We start from the raw sequence: 12,590 nt of genomic DNA, 5'->3' as shown, positions 1-12,590 counted from the left end.
GAATGCCAAATCATGAAAATTAAAACAGCTCACAGAGATTGTTCAAATTTTGATAGAGCTGTGATGGAACCCTGCCTGCCAGGTATGTTTCAAAATCTGCCCGCCACCAGGTTTCCATTGAAAAACTACTTGGCAGCCTGCTTCGGGGCGACCCATCTTGAAGGAATCAAGAATCTGGAATCCTTGAGAGGGCCAGCTCCCAAGCTTATAACCTGGCAGCCCAGGCTCTCAGGACTTCCAGGATCCACAGCTTCAGAGCAGTCAATCAGACAATCTGCTCTGGTATTGTAGGCCCCTCTCACCACCCCTCCAAATCATAATGAAATCAAAATAATCCCATGAAACAGTTATCTTTCTCCTCACAACTCTATTGTAATGCATCTCCCCTTCCTGCCCCACCTAAGTTGCACAGATAAGGGTTAAGTTTCCTGTAAAGTAAAATTCATCTGGAAAAAGACATGCTACAAATGCCTGAGAGTGGAGTTTCAAAACTTAAAACAGATTTCAGGATTATTTATTTCTTTCTCTCTCTCATTGTTTTTTCTCCTCTGTTCCTTCTACCCTTAAATATCTAACATCCAGCCTCCTTTTGCTAAGAACTTTTCTACCTAAAGCAAAGAGGTTAGGGTTTTCACACACTTCTGGATTTAGGTGTATTGTAGTTTAATTGCAATTAGATCATTTTTATTTTGAGGCTATTGTTTTCTCATTTTATTTTTTCCTCCTTTGTCTGTGGATGTCACCAAATGCACATAGATCTTTGTGGGGATTTTGGAAAGTCCTTTTAAAGCCAGGGTACTACATGGTGTCCTTCCTTAGACAAGAGATAGAGGCAGGCATTGGTGGGAGACCAAAAAATAAGCACAAGACATTGGTGAAGTAGATTGCAATGGGTCTTCAAGATGAGGTATTGGATGAGGTGTACCTTTCTGTGGAGTGAATAGGGACCTGTCACTCCAGCACTACCAAATACCGAATGTCTACAGATCAAGATGCAGGATACTCTATCTGGCTGAAAGCACTGTTTCATCTTGTACTTCATCACCTATACAATGTCTATACCTGCTTTCTCTGTTGTCTTTATGGAGGGCCTACCAACATAGAACCTGCCCCCCGCAGAGCTGCTAGAAGTACTGTTGATTCTCATCAACAGTTCCCTGATGCTACACAAGAGAGTATTACTCTATCTATTCCTTTTGTCTAACTGTAATTTGCCAAGCTAAATTATGACTTTGATTTTAAGTCCCAGTTGTACAGAGTCTACCCAGAAGGCATACCATGTGGCAAGAAGGAATTGTCACTTACGTTGAACGCCTTCCCTTCAACATCTGACAGGTTTTATGTCAATCCACTGGTTGATGCGCCACTTTTATGCTCTCCACACCATTAGAATCAAAGGGATGATCTGGCGGGCTATTTACTCATTTACATTTTAGGTCGGGTTTTGTGAATGCATTGTAGGAAATGTAAGACAAAAAACAAAAACAAAAGTCAACCCAGCAAAAAAACAGGCCAGTCTGTACTGTCTGTAGTTCTATTGTTCACAAAGAGAAACACAGAACTACTGTTTTACTCCAAATTTGCAAGGCATTATAATTTAAACAAAAAGCTTTTATTTTTTGTGTTTATTTATTTTATAAACTAACTTGTCCATTTGAAAGTGTCAGGCATAAAAGTAATCTGATGATGTATTCACTCAGGGGAGAACAATGAAGTATTTTATTCAGAGACTCATGCTTTCATGCTCTCTCTCCAATCTTTGCTTTGGAACTCTCTCCTTATATTTCTCCATTCAGTGTCCCTCCTCCCTTCCCCCCCACCCCCCGAGTATTAACCCCTCCTCCAGAAATGACAGCCCATGCCAGAGATTTGCTACTAAACTCTGAAAGAGCTCAGCTCTGGGCTGAGCACTCTTCACACCCAGTAACATCATCTCTACTGCAGGATATCAATAGCTCCCATTTGTTTGAAATGCATCCCTTTTACTCTGTAACTAAAGATAGGCTTCTCAGAATTGAGGCTACTTGTACATTAAAGGACTGAACCCTAAATTTGAATCCTGCTTTTGGATCTATTCATGGCCCATTTCAGTATCTGAACTGAGAATGTAAAACATCTGGGATTTGATCATCCCATCAGCTGAACGCCTGCCACTCCCGCTGAAGTTAGTGGGTGTTGTGTCTGCTAACACTGGCAATGAATATAGTGTAAGGTGCCAACAGGAATATTCGCGAGGTGAGTTATGTTCACACAAACACTCACAACCCACCATTTTCATATCCCTCCACATTACGATTAAAGAGAGTTTGTTATCCCTTCTGTCTGAGCAAGTGGTCACAATCACCTGCACAAAATGCATGAACCTCTGATATTCCAGAGTAGACTCTGAAATGTAACCATCTCCCCCTCCCTTCTCCCCCTCAGGCGAGACAGAAAGGCTGGGACAGCTCAGCGGAACACTAAAATAATACGCTCGCTTTTCTCTTCAGCAGACCAAAGATTTTTCCACATCACATAACCTCTAGACAACTTGGCATACTTCAGCCTGACTGACAGCCTCCCTCCAGAGGTGCACAGCGGTGGAATGGCAGGGCACTCCCCATTGGAGATGTGCCTTTATTAGGCTTGACTCAGGATGGAGCTATGAGGCCCTTCACCTTTGTTAGTATTAACCATCACGGATGGAAAATGCCTTCATTTCAATGAATAAAACCTCTAATTACCTTGGCTGGTCTCACTTTACCACAAAAGGGATCTGTTTTGAAAGAGAGCATTTATTATTTTTCTGGCACATGGGGAGAGAGTCTGAAAAGGAGAGCAGTGGGCTGGTGCTGTAATCTTCAGCATGTAACTATTGTTTTGTGACACTGAGACCCTAAGCCTTTGCACACAGACTCTCCCTTTCAGCCCCGGCTGTGGACTGAGGAAGTCATCTCCCCGAGGCAGCTAATGACTCAGGATAATTTCCCAGTCTGAGTGGGAAGGACTTACAACCCCCACCCCGTTTTTCTTTGCATGTGTAGACAGAAAAACAGTCATGTGCCAGCAAGCAGGCCAGAGGTGCAATAGCCAGGGTCTGTGCCCTGGACAGCAGCTGAGATGGGCCAGGCTGGCAGTGGTAGCTGTCATTCATTTTCTCCCCCCACTCCTGCCAAGTGGGTACTCAGGGGTAGGGCCACAGTCATTCAAGCAAGCATGAACACACATGCACCAGACACCAGGGCTGACACTCTCTCCTTCCCATCCTTGATGTGAGAAGGCAAGTAAAAATAGCTTTCTTAGAGGCTGACTGTCTTGCTCTGCAGCACCTTCAGTTTTAGCAGCTTGCACCCCTCCCTTCCTCCATCCTCCCCCCCCCCCCAAAAAAAACCCCAACATATTTCTTGCAGATATTGCAGATACATCTGTTACCAAAAATGCTTCAGGAGTTTTCTTCTTCAAATGGACAGTACAATAATAGTTCCTTTATCCCAGAGGCTGTGATGGAGGAAAATGGGCAGGGGCGGCTGACGTTAAGAATGAACGGATGCAAAACTGTCTAATAACTCTTAGACTGAAGCTGGTTTTTGTCAGCAGACACAATCCAGCATGAACTCTCTCTAGCAGGGTGTTCTGAGCCTGCCCCCAACATGGCTTGTGCCCAAGTCATTTTGTTCAGGACTAAATTCACTCTGTATTGCATTTTCCACTTTGGTAGAAGGAGAGAGAGGGGAATGAAAGCATTAACACCACCATAAAAGGAATGGTGTGACACAAATACTATATTCCTTAAGCTTTCTTCAGACAAATAGCCATTTACTTTAAAACCCAGAAGCAAAAATGAGGGTGACAGAAATAAAAATAAAGCAAGAAATAGGGGAATCTGTGCATAATTATTAAAAAAGTCACTGGTTTGTGTGTAGACACTTACATCACTCCTTTGTTTCTTCTTCCTTTTCCTGCAAGCGTCTAAACATAGCAAAAGGGATGTTTGAAGTTTGAAACAAATCGTTTGTTAGTATGCAGGAGGAGTTACACCCTTTTTTGCTTACAAACAGAGGTAATTTCCTTGGTATTGTACTAAGAAAAAAGGAAGAATTAATCACCGTGTGGTCAATGTACATAGGCGTACGTGCTCTAGAACGTTTTTGTACCATTTCCCTTATAGAAGTGGGAGATTCGTGGCTAGTTAAAGCTTTTTCTCATTCAGTCATTCCTGTGGGAGCATAGCTTAGCAAGGAGTTGAACTGATGGCCCTGCACTGCAATGCCAGCACCATATCAGTGAGCCTTTAAAAAAAAAAAAAAAGCCTGTTGGATTTAATCCCATAACCTATCATTTAATTTTCCCCACTGTTTGCTTCTGTGTTTGCTTCTCCACTTTTTACACCTCACACAGTCTTGTTACCCATGTCACTTGCTGTGTTTACTCTAATGGAGAGAATGGACCCTCTCTCCTTGCCTCTTGCCATCTCTCTCTCTCCAGCTGCTACAGCCCCATCAGCAATGCCTCTGTTTGAATCACAAGTATCAGAGCATCCTTTCAACTCCCCACACTGAAGGAAAAATAAACCAAAGAAAAAACAGCCATTCTTCCAGGTACCCAATTCCCTAATTTCAGTAGGAAGAAAGTCCCTTTCAACACTTTCAACAATAGCCGCTAGGAATTTGTCTACCTAGTTATGCCTAAATATCTTTAAAGCCTGGCTCAACAGCCCATTGCCATCTGGGGGAACAAATGGTCTCATGGTCTTGTTCCTCACTTAAAGTTTGGTAAATAATAAAACATTTCACTGATCTTACCACATGGCAGCTCTTGCTCTCGGTCTGTCTTCCCTGTCTTTACAATAGTGAAATCCAAGGTTTGCAGTTTGAGGTGCTACTGTATTAAGTGTCTTAAAGCAATCACAGCTGCTTGCCTGAGGCCTCTTTAAAAAATGCTAATGACAAGTCCATAAACTCAGAATATCTGAGGTTGTATTGAATTTAGGGATCCTGAAATCATTGGTGATGGGCAAAATACCTGACCAAAGAATTATTGCATCTCCGTATGCCATTGGCTATCCCTCGCTACGAGGAGGATGTCAGGGCAGAATTACCGGTGAGTTTTAAGTTGGCTGAGGAGTCCAATTCGTGCTCTGCAAGTTTTTCCATAGATGTGGCAAGTGGTGCCTTGGAGGGGGCACAACTATTGGCTAGGATGCTGTGTGCTTTCCTTTCTCTTCTGCCATTTCTTGGCTTCCTGAGCAAGACTGTTCTTTTCATCTGGTTCTCTTCAGGCTGTAGCTTGACGTATGGTGCAGCGCCATTGAAACCTGTTACCAGCCAGGACTTTCCAATTTATAGGGTTGATGCCACCCTGCTTAAGGTATGCTTTCAGGGTGTCTTTGTAGTGCTTCTTCTGTCCTCCACGGGTCCTCTTACCTTGAATAAATTGAGAGAAGAGAACTTGCTTCGGGAGACGAGTGTCAGCCATCCGCACGCAATGGCCAGCCCAGTGGAGTTGATGAAAAAGTGTACATTGTTTGGGATGACTGTTTTATCTGCATGTGTACAGAAATTATCTGTTTACGTGTTAATTCTTTCAAGTAGGACTCCTAATGGCCTGGCATCAGCATGCTTTACCAAATCACTTCTCCTACAGCACATGTTCTAACTGAATTTCTAGACAACAGCCATTGAAAATAGCCTTCTCCTCCACTCCAGTGCCCACAATTTGAGCAGTTGATGACTAGACAGAACTTCTGCATTTTTCCCCAAAAACCTTAGGGAAAGCAGTGCTTGCAGGGGTCATCTTTGTTACACTTGTACCAAACCTTAGCACAAGGGGCCCCTTATCTTGGCTGGGGTCTCAAAGTATTATCAATAGATAGCTAGTGCCTTATGCAAATAATACAATGTATGGTAGAGCTGCACAGTACAGCCATCAATTTACTGTAAAGGCCAGGAGCACTTGTTAGTTAAGCGCTGTTACATTGTCATGGTACAGGGAGGATTCAGAGCACTGCCAGTGTGCTACAGGGGGACCACAGCTACTTGTAAATGTATTAAGAACTTAGAGCCTGAAGAGGTCTCTTTCTTGGTCTAGATGCCTTCAGCCTGGAACCACAGGGAAGATGGGATCTGTAGTATGGTTAAAGAAGGGAGTGACTGAAATCTGGTCCATTTTATGAAACACACCAGCCTTCCTCAGCCGACCAAAATGTAGGTACTCTATCTTAGAATCCTCAAAACACAATTCTCATTTTCCCCACAGATAATCCCTGTACCACTACCTCCTGGTAGACCAGCCATATCAAGCATGGGTACTGCAGGTTCTAGCCCCTTATAGATAGGTTATTGCTTATTGCATTAGGAATATAAAGGGACTTTAAATTCTCTCCTTGCTAAAATAAGCCCAACAACTTTCCCATCAGCTCTACTACTGAGTGCTATGACCAAAGCAAAGAACACCTATTGCTTTGTCTTCACATTTCAAGCCTTATTTAGCATAGTGCTCAACAGACAATTAAATTGACCAAGTCTTGCCTCAAAGAGTAAATCTAATGAAATCCAGAATAACCTCTTCTGCTCAATGAGTAAATGAGGTCCTGAGGAAGGCCTACAGGGAAGGAAAGGCTGTGGTACTTACAATATCTTAACAGTCTTCAGATCCATAGGCTTGAGTCTTGGACAGATTGTACCTGATCTACCACCTGCTGCGTGGAAATAGGATGTCTGCGAGCTTGGCACCTGGGGATGCAGCATGTAGCACCTGTTTTTGCAGCATACCTTAGCTTTCCCTGCCCACACCAAAATACAGAGAATACTGGCTGGGGAAGAATAAGTCCACATAGAATATTCAGACAAGGTTGTTTGGGTAAATGTGACAAGAATCTCGACTGCCTACGTCCTTAGACCAACATGGTTATGACCAATACCCCGAAAATATGGAATATTCAACATATGGAACATTTGCTCTGTGTGTATAGTACTTCTTGAAGCAACGGATCAATTAAGGAGCTTATTGTATTCAGAGTCCTCCTAGTTATAAGCAGGCATTGTATAAAGGCATCAAAAACATAATAGTATCCATTTGCCTGTAGCTACACAATCCCCTCCGAGTCGTATCTGCCTCGTATCAGTCCTTGACACTGACAGGGCTGCTGAAAGCTGTTTCTAAAATGCTAAATCTCCACATGCATTTGGCAAGATTGCTATGAAATAATGGAGAGCCAGTTAGGTTAACTCACCTGCCTCAGTTGACACTGACAAGGAGCCAAAAGTGAAGCAGCACTTGAAGCAGATCCTGAACACTTTAACGTGCTGCCAACCAGATGGTGAGAAGGTCACTGGGACCACGATAATAAGCAACCAAAAGGTTTTTGCATGGGAATTGTTATTTGCTCCAATTCCAACACAGCTCAAGGTTTTTTTCAGCATGCTGCTGTATCATGGACTTCTAGAGGTCCAAATGTCTGTGATACAGAAACATGCAGAACAAGCCCAAATTGTCAAGGTCTCTCAATACCTTTAATCTTTATTTACACATATACGTATACATTTAGGTTAGTAATTTACTCTTGATTTATTTATTAAAATGTTGATGGCCCCTCTGCAGTCTTCCCCCCACTTGGAAAACTCCACCTTCAAAGGTGCTCTGTTCAACAGCCACAGCTGACTAGACTTGGTATCTAAGTACCACAGTGACAGGTACATAAGAAATGCATGTAGGTGGATAACAGATAAATTCATTGGACTGAACAAGCTGGAGTCCCTTTTCCCTTCTAAACTTCTTAGGGACTAATTTAAAAGAAAAACAACAGATTTAGAGGGTTGTGACATAACATGTTTGATGAGACACACATGTTTTATTAGCTGTGCTACAGGATAAAATGACAGTGATGTAAAGACAAGGACCAAATTCATCCCTAGTGTAACTTCATTGAAATATCTGCATGCTGCTGACAAATGAAAAGAATATACCTATACTAGGGAGGAACTAAAACAAGAAATGCAGTTCTTTTAATTTGCAACATGGTTAAAAAATGACTGTTCTGTCTATCCAGGGCAAGATCAAAGCCTGTTTCCTGTTAACTGATAATACCAATAAAAGACAAATGAAGCCAGAGTTAGCCTAAGTTTTGAGAGCAGGTTCCTCCATTAAAAAAAATTAAACCAGTCCTGCTTTAATCTTGTGTGTGTTGTGAAAGGCCTATCCATCTTTTGGTATGCAAATTTGACAAAGCACACTCTTAAAAGTACAGGGAAGAAAAGTGTGAGGGCATTTGCCTACCAGAAAAGACTGAACTGGGAAGAAAAATCTTGTTTTGAATTTTGAAAGGTCTTGGGAGGGAGTAAAACACTTCCAGTAAAAAGCATTTGACACTGTGCCTTTAAAGGAAGCAAAGGTAAATCTACCAGCCAGCTGAAGCAAGCCACATCCCCTCTTCCAATAGATTAGTGTCGTTTCTTTCATGTGTGCTGCATCCAAATATTTTAGCTAGAGCACTTCAGATACAGTACCCATTATATTTTTTCAAGTGCTTACAATTACTTTTTAACTGTTTCTGTTGACTGCCTTCATTGAGAAGCAGGCAGGCGTGGAACAGTGGTTGCCAACACATTTGGAAATATCACCAGTGCCAAGAAATGAAATGTTCAAGGCCTTTGTGAGGGTTCCAAGAATGTCAGCATATATTGCCTGCCTACTTTTCATTGAATACCTAGTTTGGCCAATTACTCAGTACTGAATGTGCCAGACAATCATGCATATAGAAACAGGGAGGGACAGGAGGGAAGTATGTTTGGTCTGCATACGGAGAAAGCATATTTTCAGAAGACATACCTGAACTAGCTTTAAGCTAGCTAAGCTGGGATAATTTTAGCAGCTCAGCCGTGGTAGCATGGAGTTCAGCATGGGTTGAAAAACTTCTCCAAGATCTTCGGGGACTGACCCATGCTGATATCTATGCTACTACAGCTACATTACTAAGCGTGCACAAGCTAGCTAGCTCAGGAAGCTCTACACAAGTCTCGGTGGTGGCAGTGACTGCAGCATCGACAAACTCTTACATGTACAGACATTCAAGTAACATACTCCTGGTTATTTAGGATAGGAACAAGACAGCATATGATTGGACAACACCTAGCACACTGAGGCCATATTTCTAACTGGAGCCTTCAGATATTTTGCTAATAACAATATTTAAATAATGATGAAATGATACATTTGTTAGAAGTATTCCTTGCACAGAGAGCGCATGCCTGTACCAGAGAGATATCATACAGGGGACATTTTACCTGCCTGAGACAGTGCCACTCAATGTTTCATGGTCAAGGAAGATTATAGAAAGAATAAGAAAAGGGAAATCTAGATAAGAACCACGAGAGAAGCCTGGTTCCTTTGATTATATTCTGACAGTTTAATTTATAATTATATCCTTTACAGTCCTAGTCATCTATTCAAACATTACCTAGCTCAGCATTTCTCAACCCATGGGTCACAAGACTACATGAAAGGGTTGTGAACAAACTTTAAACATGGATTCTCCTTTAAAGGAGAAAAGCGTGGGAGACCGTGGCTTTTCCCTTGCAGGCTGGCAGAGTTCCAGCCTGCTTGGGGCCCCCCATGCCCTATACCATCCCTACCCCACAGACTGAGGGCTGGGGGCAGCAGGTTGGGAGTGAAGGGCACTGGGTCGGGACTGGCCATCAGTGTTTACAAATGGGTCATGGCACAAAAACGGTTAAGAACCACTGACCTAACTGATTCTCACACCACCTGTTTATAGTAGGTAAGTACTGTCATCTTTATTCTACAGATAACAAAACTGAGAAAAGGAGGTGAAGTGACATCCTCCAATTAACAAGAGGAATAAGTCGCAGAGCTGAGTCTAACTCTGCAGCTCCTGGCTCCTTTTGTGTTCAGGCTAACCGACTACATGAAAACTTGTTATCAGTGTCCTGGTACTCTCTCTCTCTCAGGTAGCTGGTGTTCTCGGGAGAGCTCTCTATAGCACTGCTTGTTTTTGTTTTTAGGAAAGAAATTCCTTGTTGTGTGATGAACAAAAAAAATGAGTGTGTGCACATGTGCATGCATGCACATGTATATTCAAAATTAGTTCCTATCCCTCAAAGGAAGCTGGAAACAGCCTGAACAAAATTCTGTTGAAGTTCTAAGTTGAAATTCTAATTTGTGTTCAATGTCTTGTTCCCTGGTAGAATCTTATGGCAAGAGCCTTGTATGACAATGTCCCAGAGTGCGCAGAGGAATTGGCTTTCCGCAAGGGAGACATATTGACAGTGATTGAACAGAACACTGAAGGGCTGGAAGGATGGTGGCTCTGCTCCTTACATGGCCGACAAGGCATTGTTCCAGGTAACCGCGTAAGACTGTTGATCGGCCCAGTACAGGAAAATCCATCTAGCCATGACATGTCCAATTCAGGATCCGCGCATCAAACTTTCAGTCAACAAAAAGTCTATCAAGTTCCAGCCCCATATGCTTCAGCTCGGGACCCAGTCTACCAGGTGCCGCCTTCCTATATGAATCAAGGAATCTACCAGATACCTACTGGTCATGGTCTACTGGGACAAGATATTTACCAAGTACCACCATCTGTGCAGAGAAGTTTGGGCAGCATGAATGGTTCACATATGCACAAGGTAGGTGCGTTTACACAGCACAACAGTGGAATATTAAATAATAAGAAAACACACTGAGCCTGAAGATTTAAAAACTTACAAGCAAGTGCAACATTCTGAATTTTCACTGGTATGAATAAGAGTTACATTCTCTCATCCCTGTGGAAGGTTTAGCTACGTCCAGTCCCTCCCTTTGTGTGTGCTTGGAAGCTGTCGAAATGACCTCAGGACAGTCCAAAGCATTTTTCTTTAGGCAAACCTCTAGTTAGCTTATTTAAGTAAATAAAATTACATACAATCTTGCTGGAGAGATCGAGATAGGAGTTTAAATTGAAAAAAAAAAAGTGACAATAGATGCAGAATGCCTCTACTCTGGAGAGCAGGAAGTTAGATAATGCTGAAAAGAAGGTATACTTTAATATAAAGCCTGAGTCAAAATGCCATTTATCATTCAGAACAGTTTTATGCCTACTGCATGATGCAAGGCAGTTACCTTTCAAAGCTGGGTAGGAGAAGAGCAGTTTAAAGTTCTTTCTACTCCAAAGGATGTGGCAGAGATTAAAAGTACTGCTGTCGGTAAGTCCTCTACCTCTAACACTTATGATATTCTTTACAACTATGGCTCAGTGATGTGTATTGACCTGGAGCAGACAGGGAGATGAAGGCAGGAAGTGCCTGGCTGGAAGGTGCCATGGTTTAAACTTTCATCTCACAGTTTATGTTGGCAATACAGTCAGAGTCTTTTTGTAGATTCAGCCTTTCCATTTCAGGTCTTTGGAAAAATCTTTCCAAGACTTGGTTTTGTATTATAATCTTGTTTTCATTGGTAATAAGCAGTAAGAAAAGAGGAATTGTAAAATCATTTCAAGTCATGCTGTCAAGAGATTGGCTTGTGGGTTTTTTGGTTTATTCTCTTTGCGAGAAAGTCATCCTTTTGCATAGCGGCTCTACAGGTAGATAAAATTGCCATCTGAAAACTATCGGCTTGCTTCACAATGGAAATATCATTGTCACTGAAGCAGCTGTGCTGTCTTTTTTAATGGGAAAATCCACATTATTTCTCCCTCTTCTACACCCCTACTTGTCTCCCCACCAGGGATAAGATTTAACAAAACTTTATTCAGAGAGGCCAACCTGGAGCAGTATAATTAAACAGCCTCATAAATGGTTGAAAGAAGCCTCAATCAATAGTATATGCAGGGGACATAATTGATGAGTAACTCATCTTAGGATGCAGGTGTAGAAAATGTTTACTATATAGGGTGTGTACAGAAGTTACATTTTTCACGTGATGAGGCCCCCAAAAGCACTCTACAACCATATTGTTACAAATGTTCACAGCTGCAGAGAGCTTTTAACATGGCTGACTACACAAAAATGTCACCCTTGTCTGATGAGCTATCAGATGACGGGACTCTAGGGTAGAACCTATGTACACATTCACAGCGAGGGTTACTTTCGGGCAATTCTGCCCATATCCCATACACCCTTGTGCTCTAGCCTCAGGCAGGTAGCGCTCATCTCCTCTTCCTGCCTGAGTGCAGGCCGGACCTGCGCCCAGGCTGCCAGTCACGGCCTCTCATCTCAGCCCCACCTCCTCCCTCCGGCCAGCTGAGCACCACAGCCTCACCAGGGGGAAAGAAGAGGGTATGGCGTTTCTTCCTGCAGTGCCTCCAGGCCTGGGGAAGTGAGCAGCCTGGCTGGGCACACTGCAGGCTGGAGGGAGTCTCTCCTGCCTGCTTGCTCTTCCGGCACCTACTGAGCGAGCACAGGGGAGAGATCCCTCTCCCCCGTAACATACTTGGACAATCTGATCGCTCTTCCAGTCCCAATGGAACAAGCAGAGGAGAGACGGCCCCTCCCTACACAGTGCACCCAGCTGGGCTACCAGCTCCCCCAGTCCCAGGGGCACTGCAAGGAGAGACATGGCCCCCTCTTCATGCCCCCCAGTCAGGCTGTGGCTCGGCTAGCTGGAGGGAGGAGGTG

At 43.1% G+C, this 12,590-nt stretch overlaps 1 protein-coding gene across 2 annotated transcripts in view; it reads left to right on the top strand.

Moving 5' to 3' along the window:
• NEDD9 (neural precursor cell expressed, developmentally down-regulated 9) overlaps window positions 1-12,590 on the top strand; it is a 43,864-nt gene that overhangs the window by 10,454 nt on the left and 20,820 nt on the right. Inside the window, exons 2-3 of one of the 2 annotated variants that reach the window (XM_025206230.1) lie at window positions 6,067-6,182; window positions 10,182-10,625. In XM_025206230.1, the coding sequence (XP_025062015.1) occupies window positions 10,188-10,625 (438 nt within the window). In that variant the 5' untranslated portion in view covers window positions 6,067-6,182; window positions 10,182-10,187. The remainder of the gene's footprint in view (window positions 1-6,066; window positions 6,183-10,181; window positions 10,626-12,590) is intronic. The other variant, XM_006025430.3, reaches the window with a different exon arrangement.

Source organism: Alligator sinensis, unplaced genomic scaffold, assembly GCF_000455745.1.
Source record: "Alligator sinensis unplaced genomic scaffold, ASM45574v1 scaffold253_1, whole genome shotgun sequence".
Taxonomy (NCBI): Eukaryota; Metazoa; Chordata; order Crocodylia; family Alligatoridae; genus Alligator; species Alligator sinensis.
The sequence above is the reverse complement of the archived record's forward strand: the minus strand, read 5'-3'. Positions and strand labels throughout refer to the sequence as shown.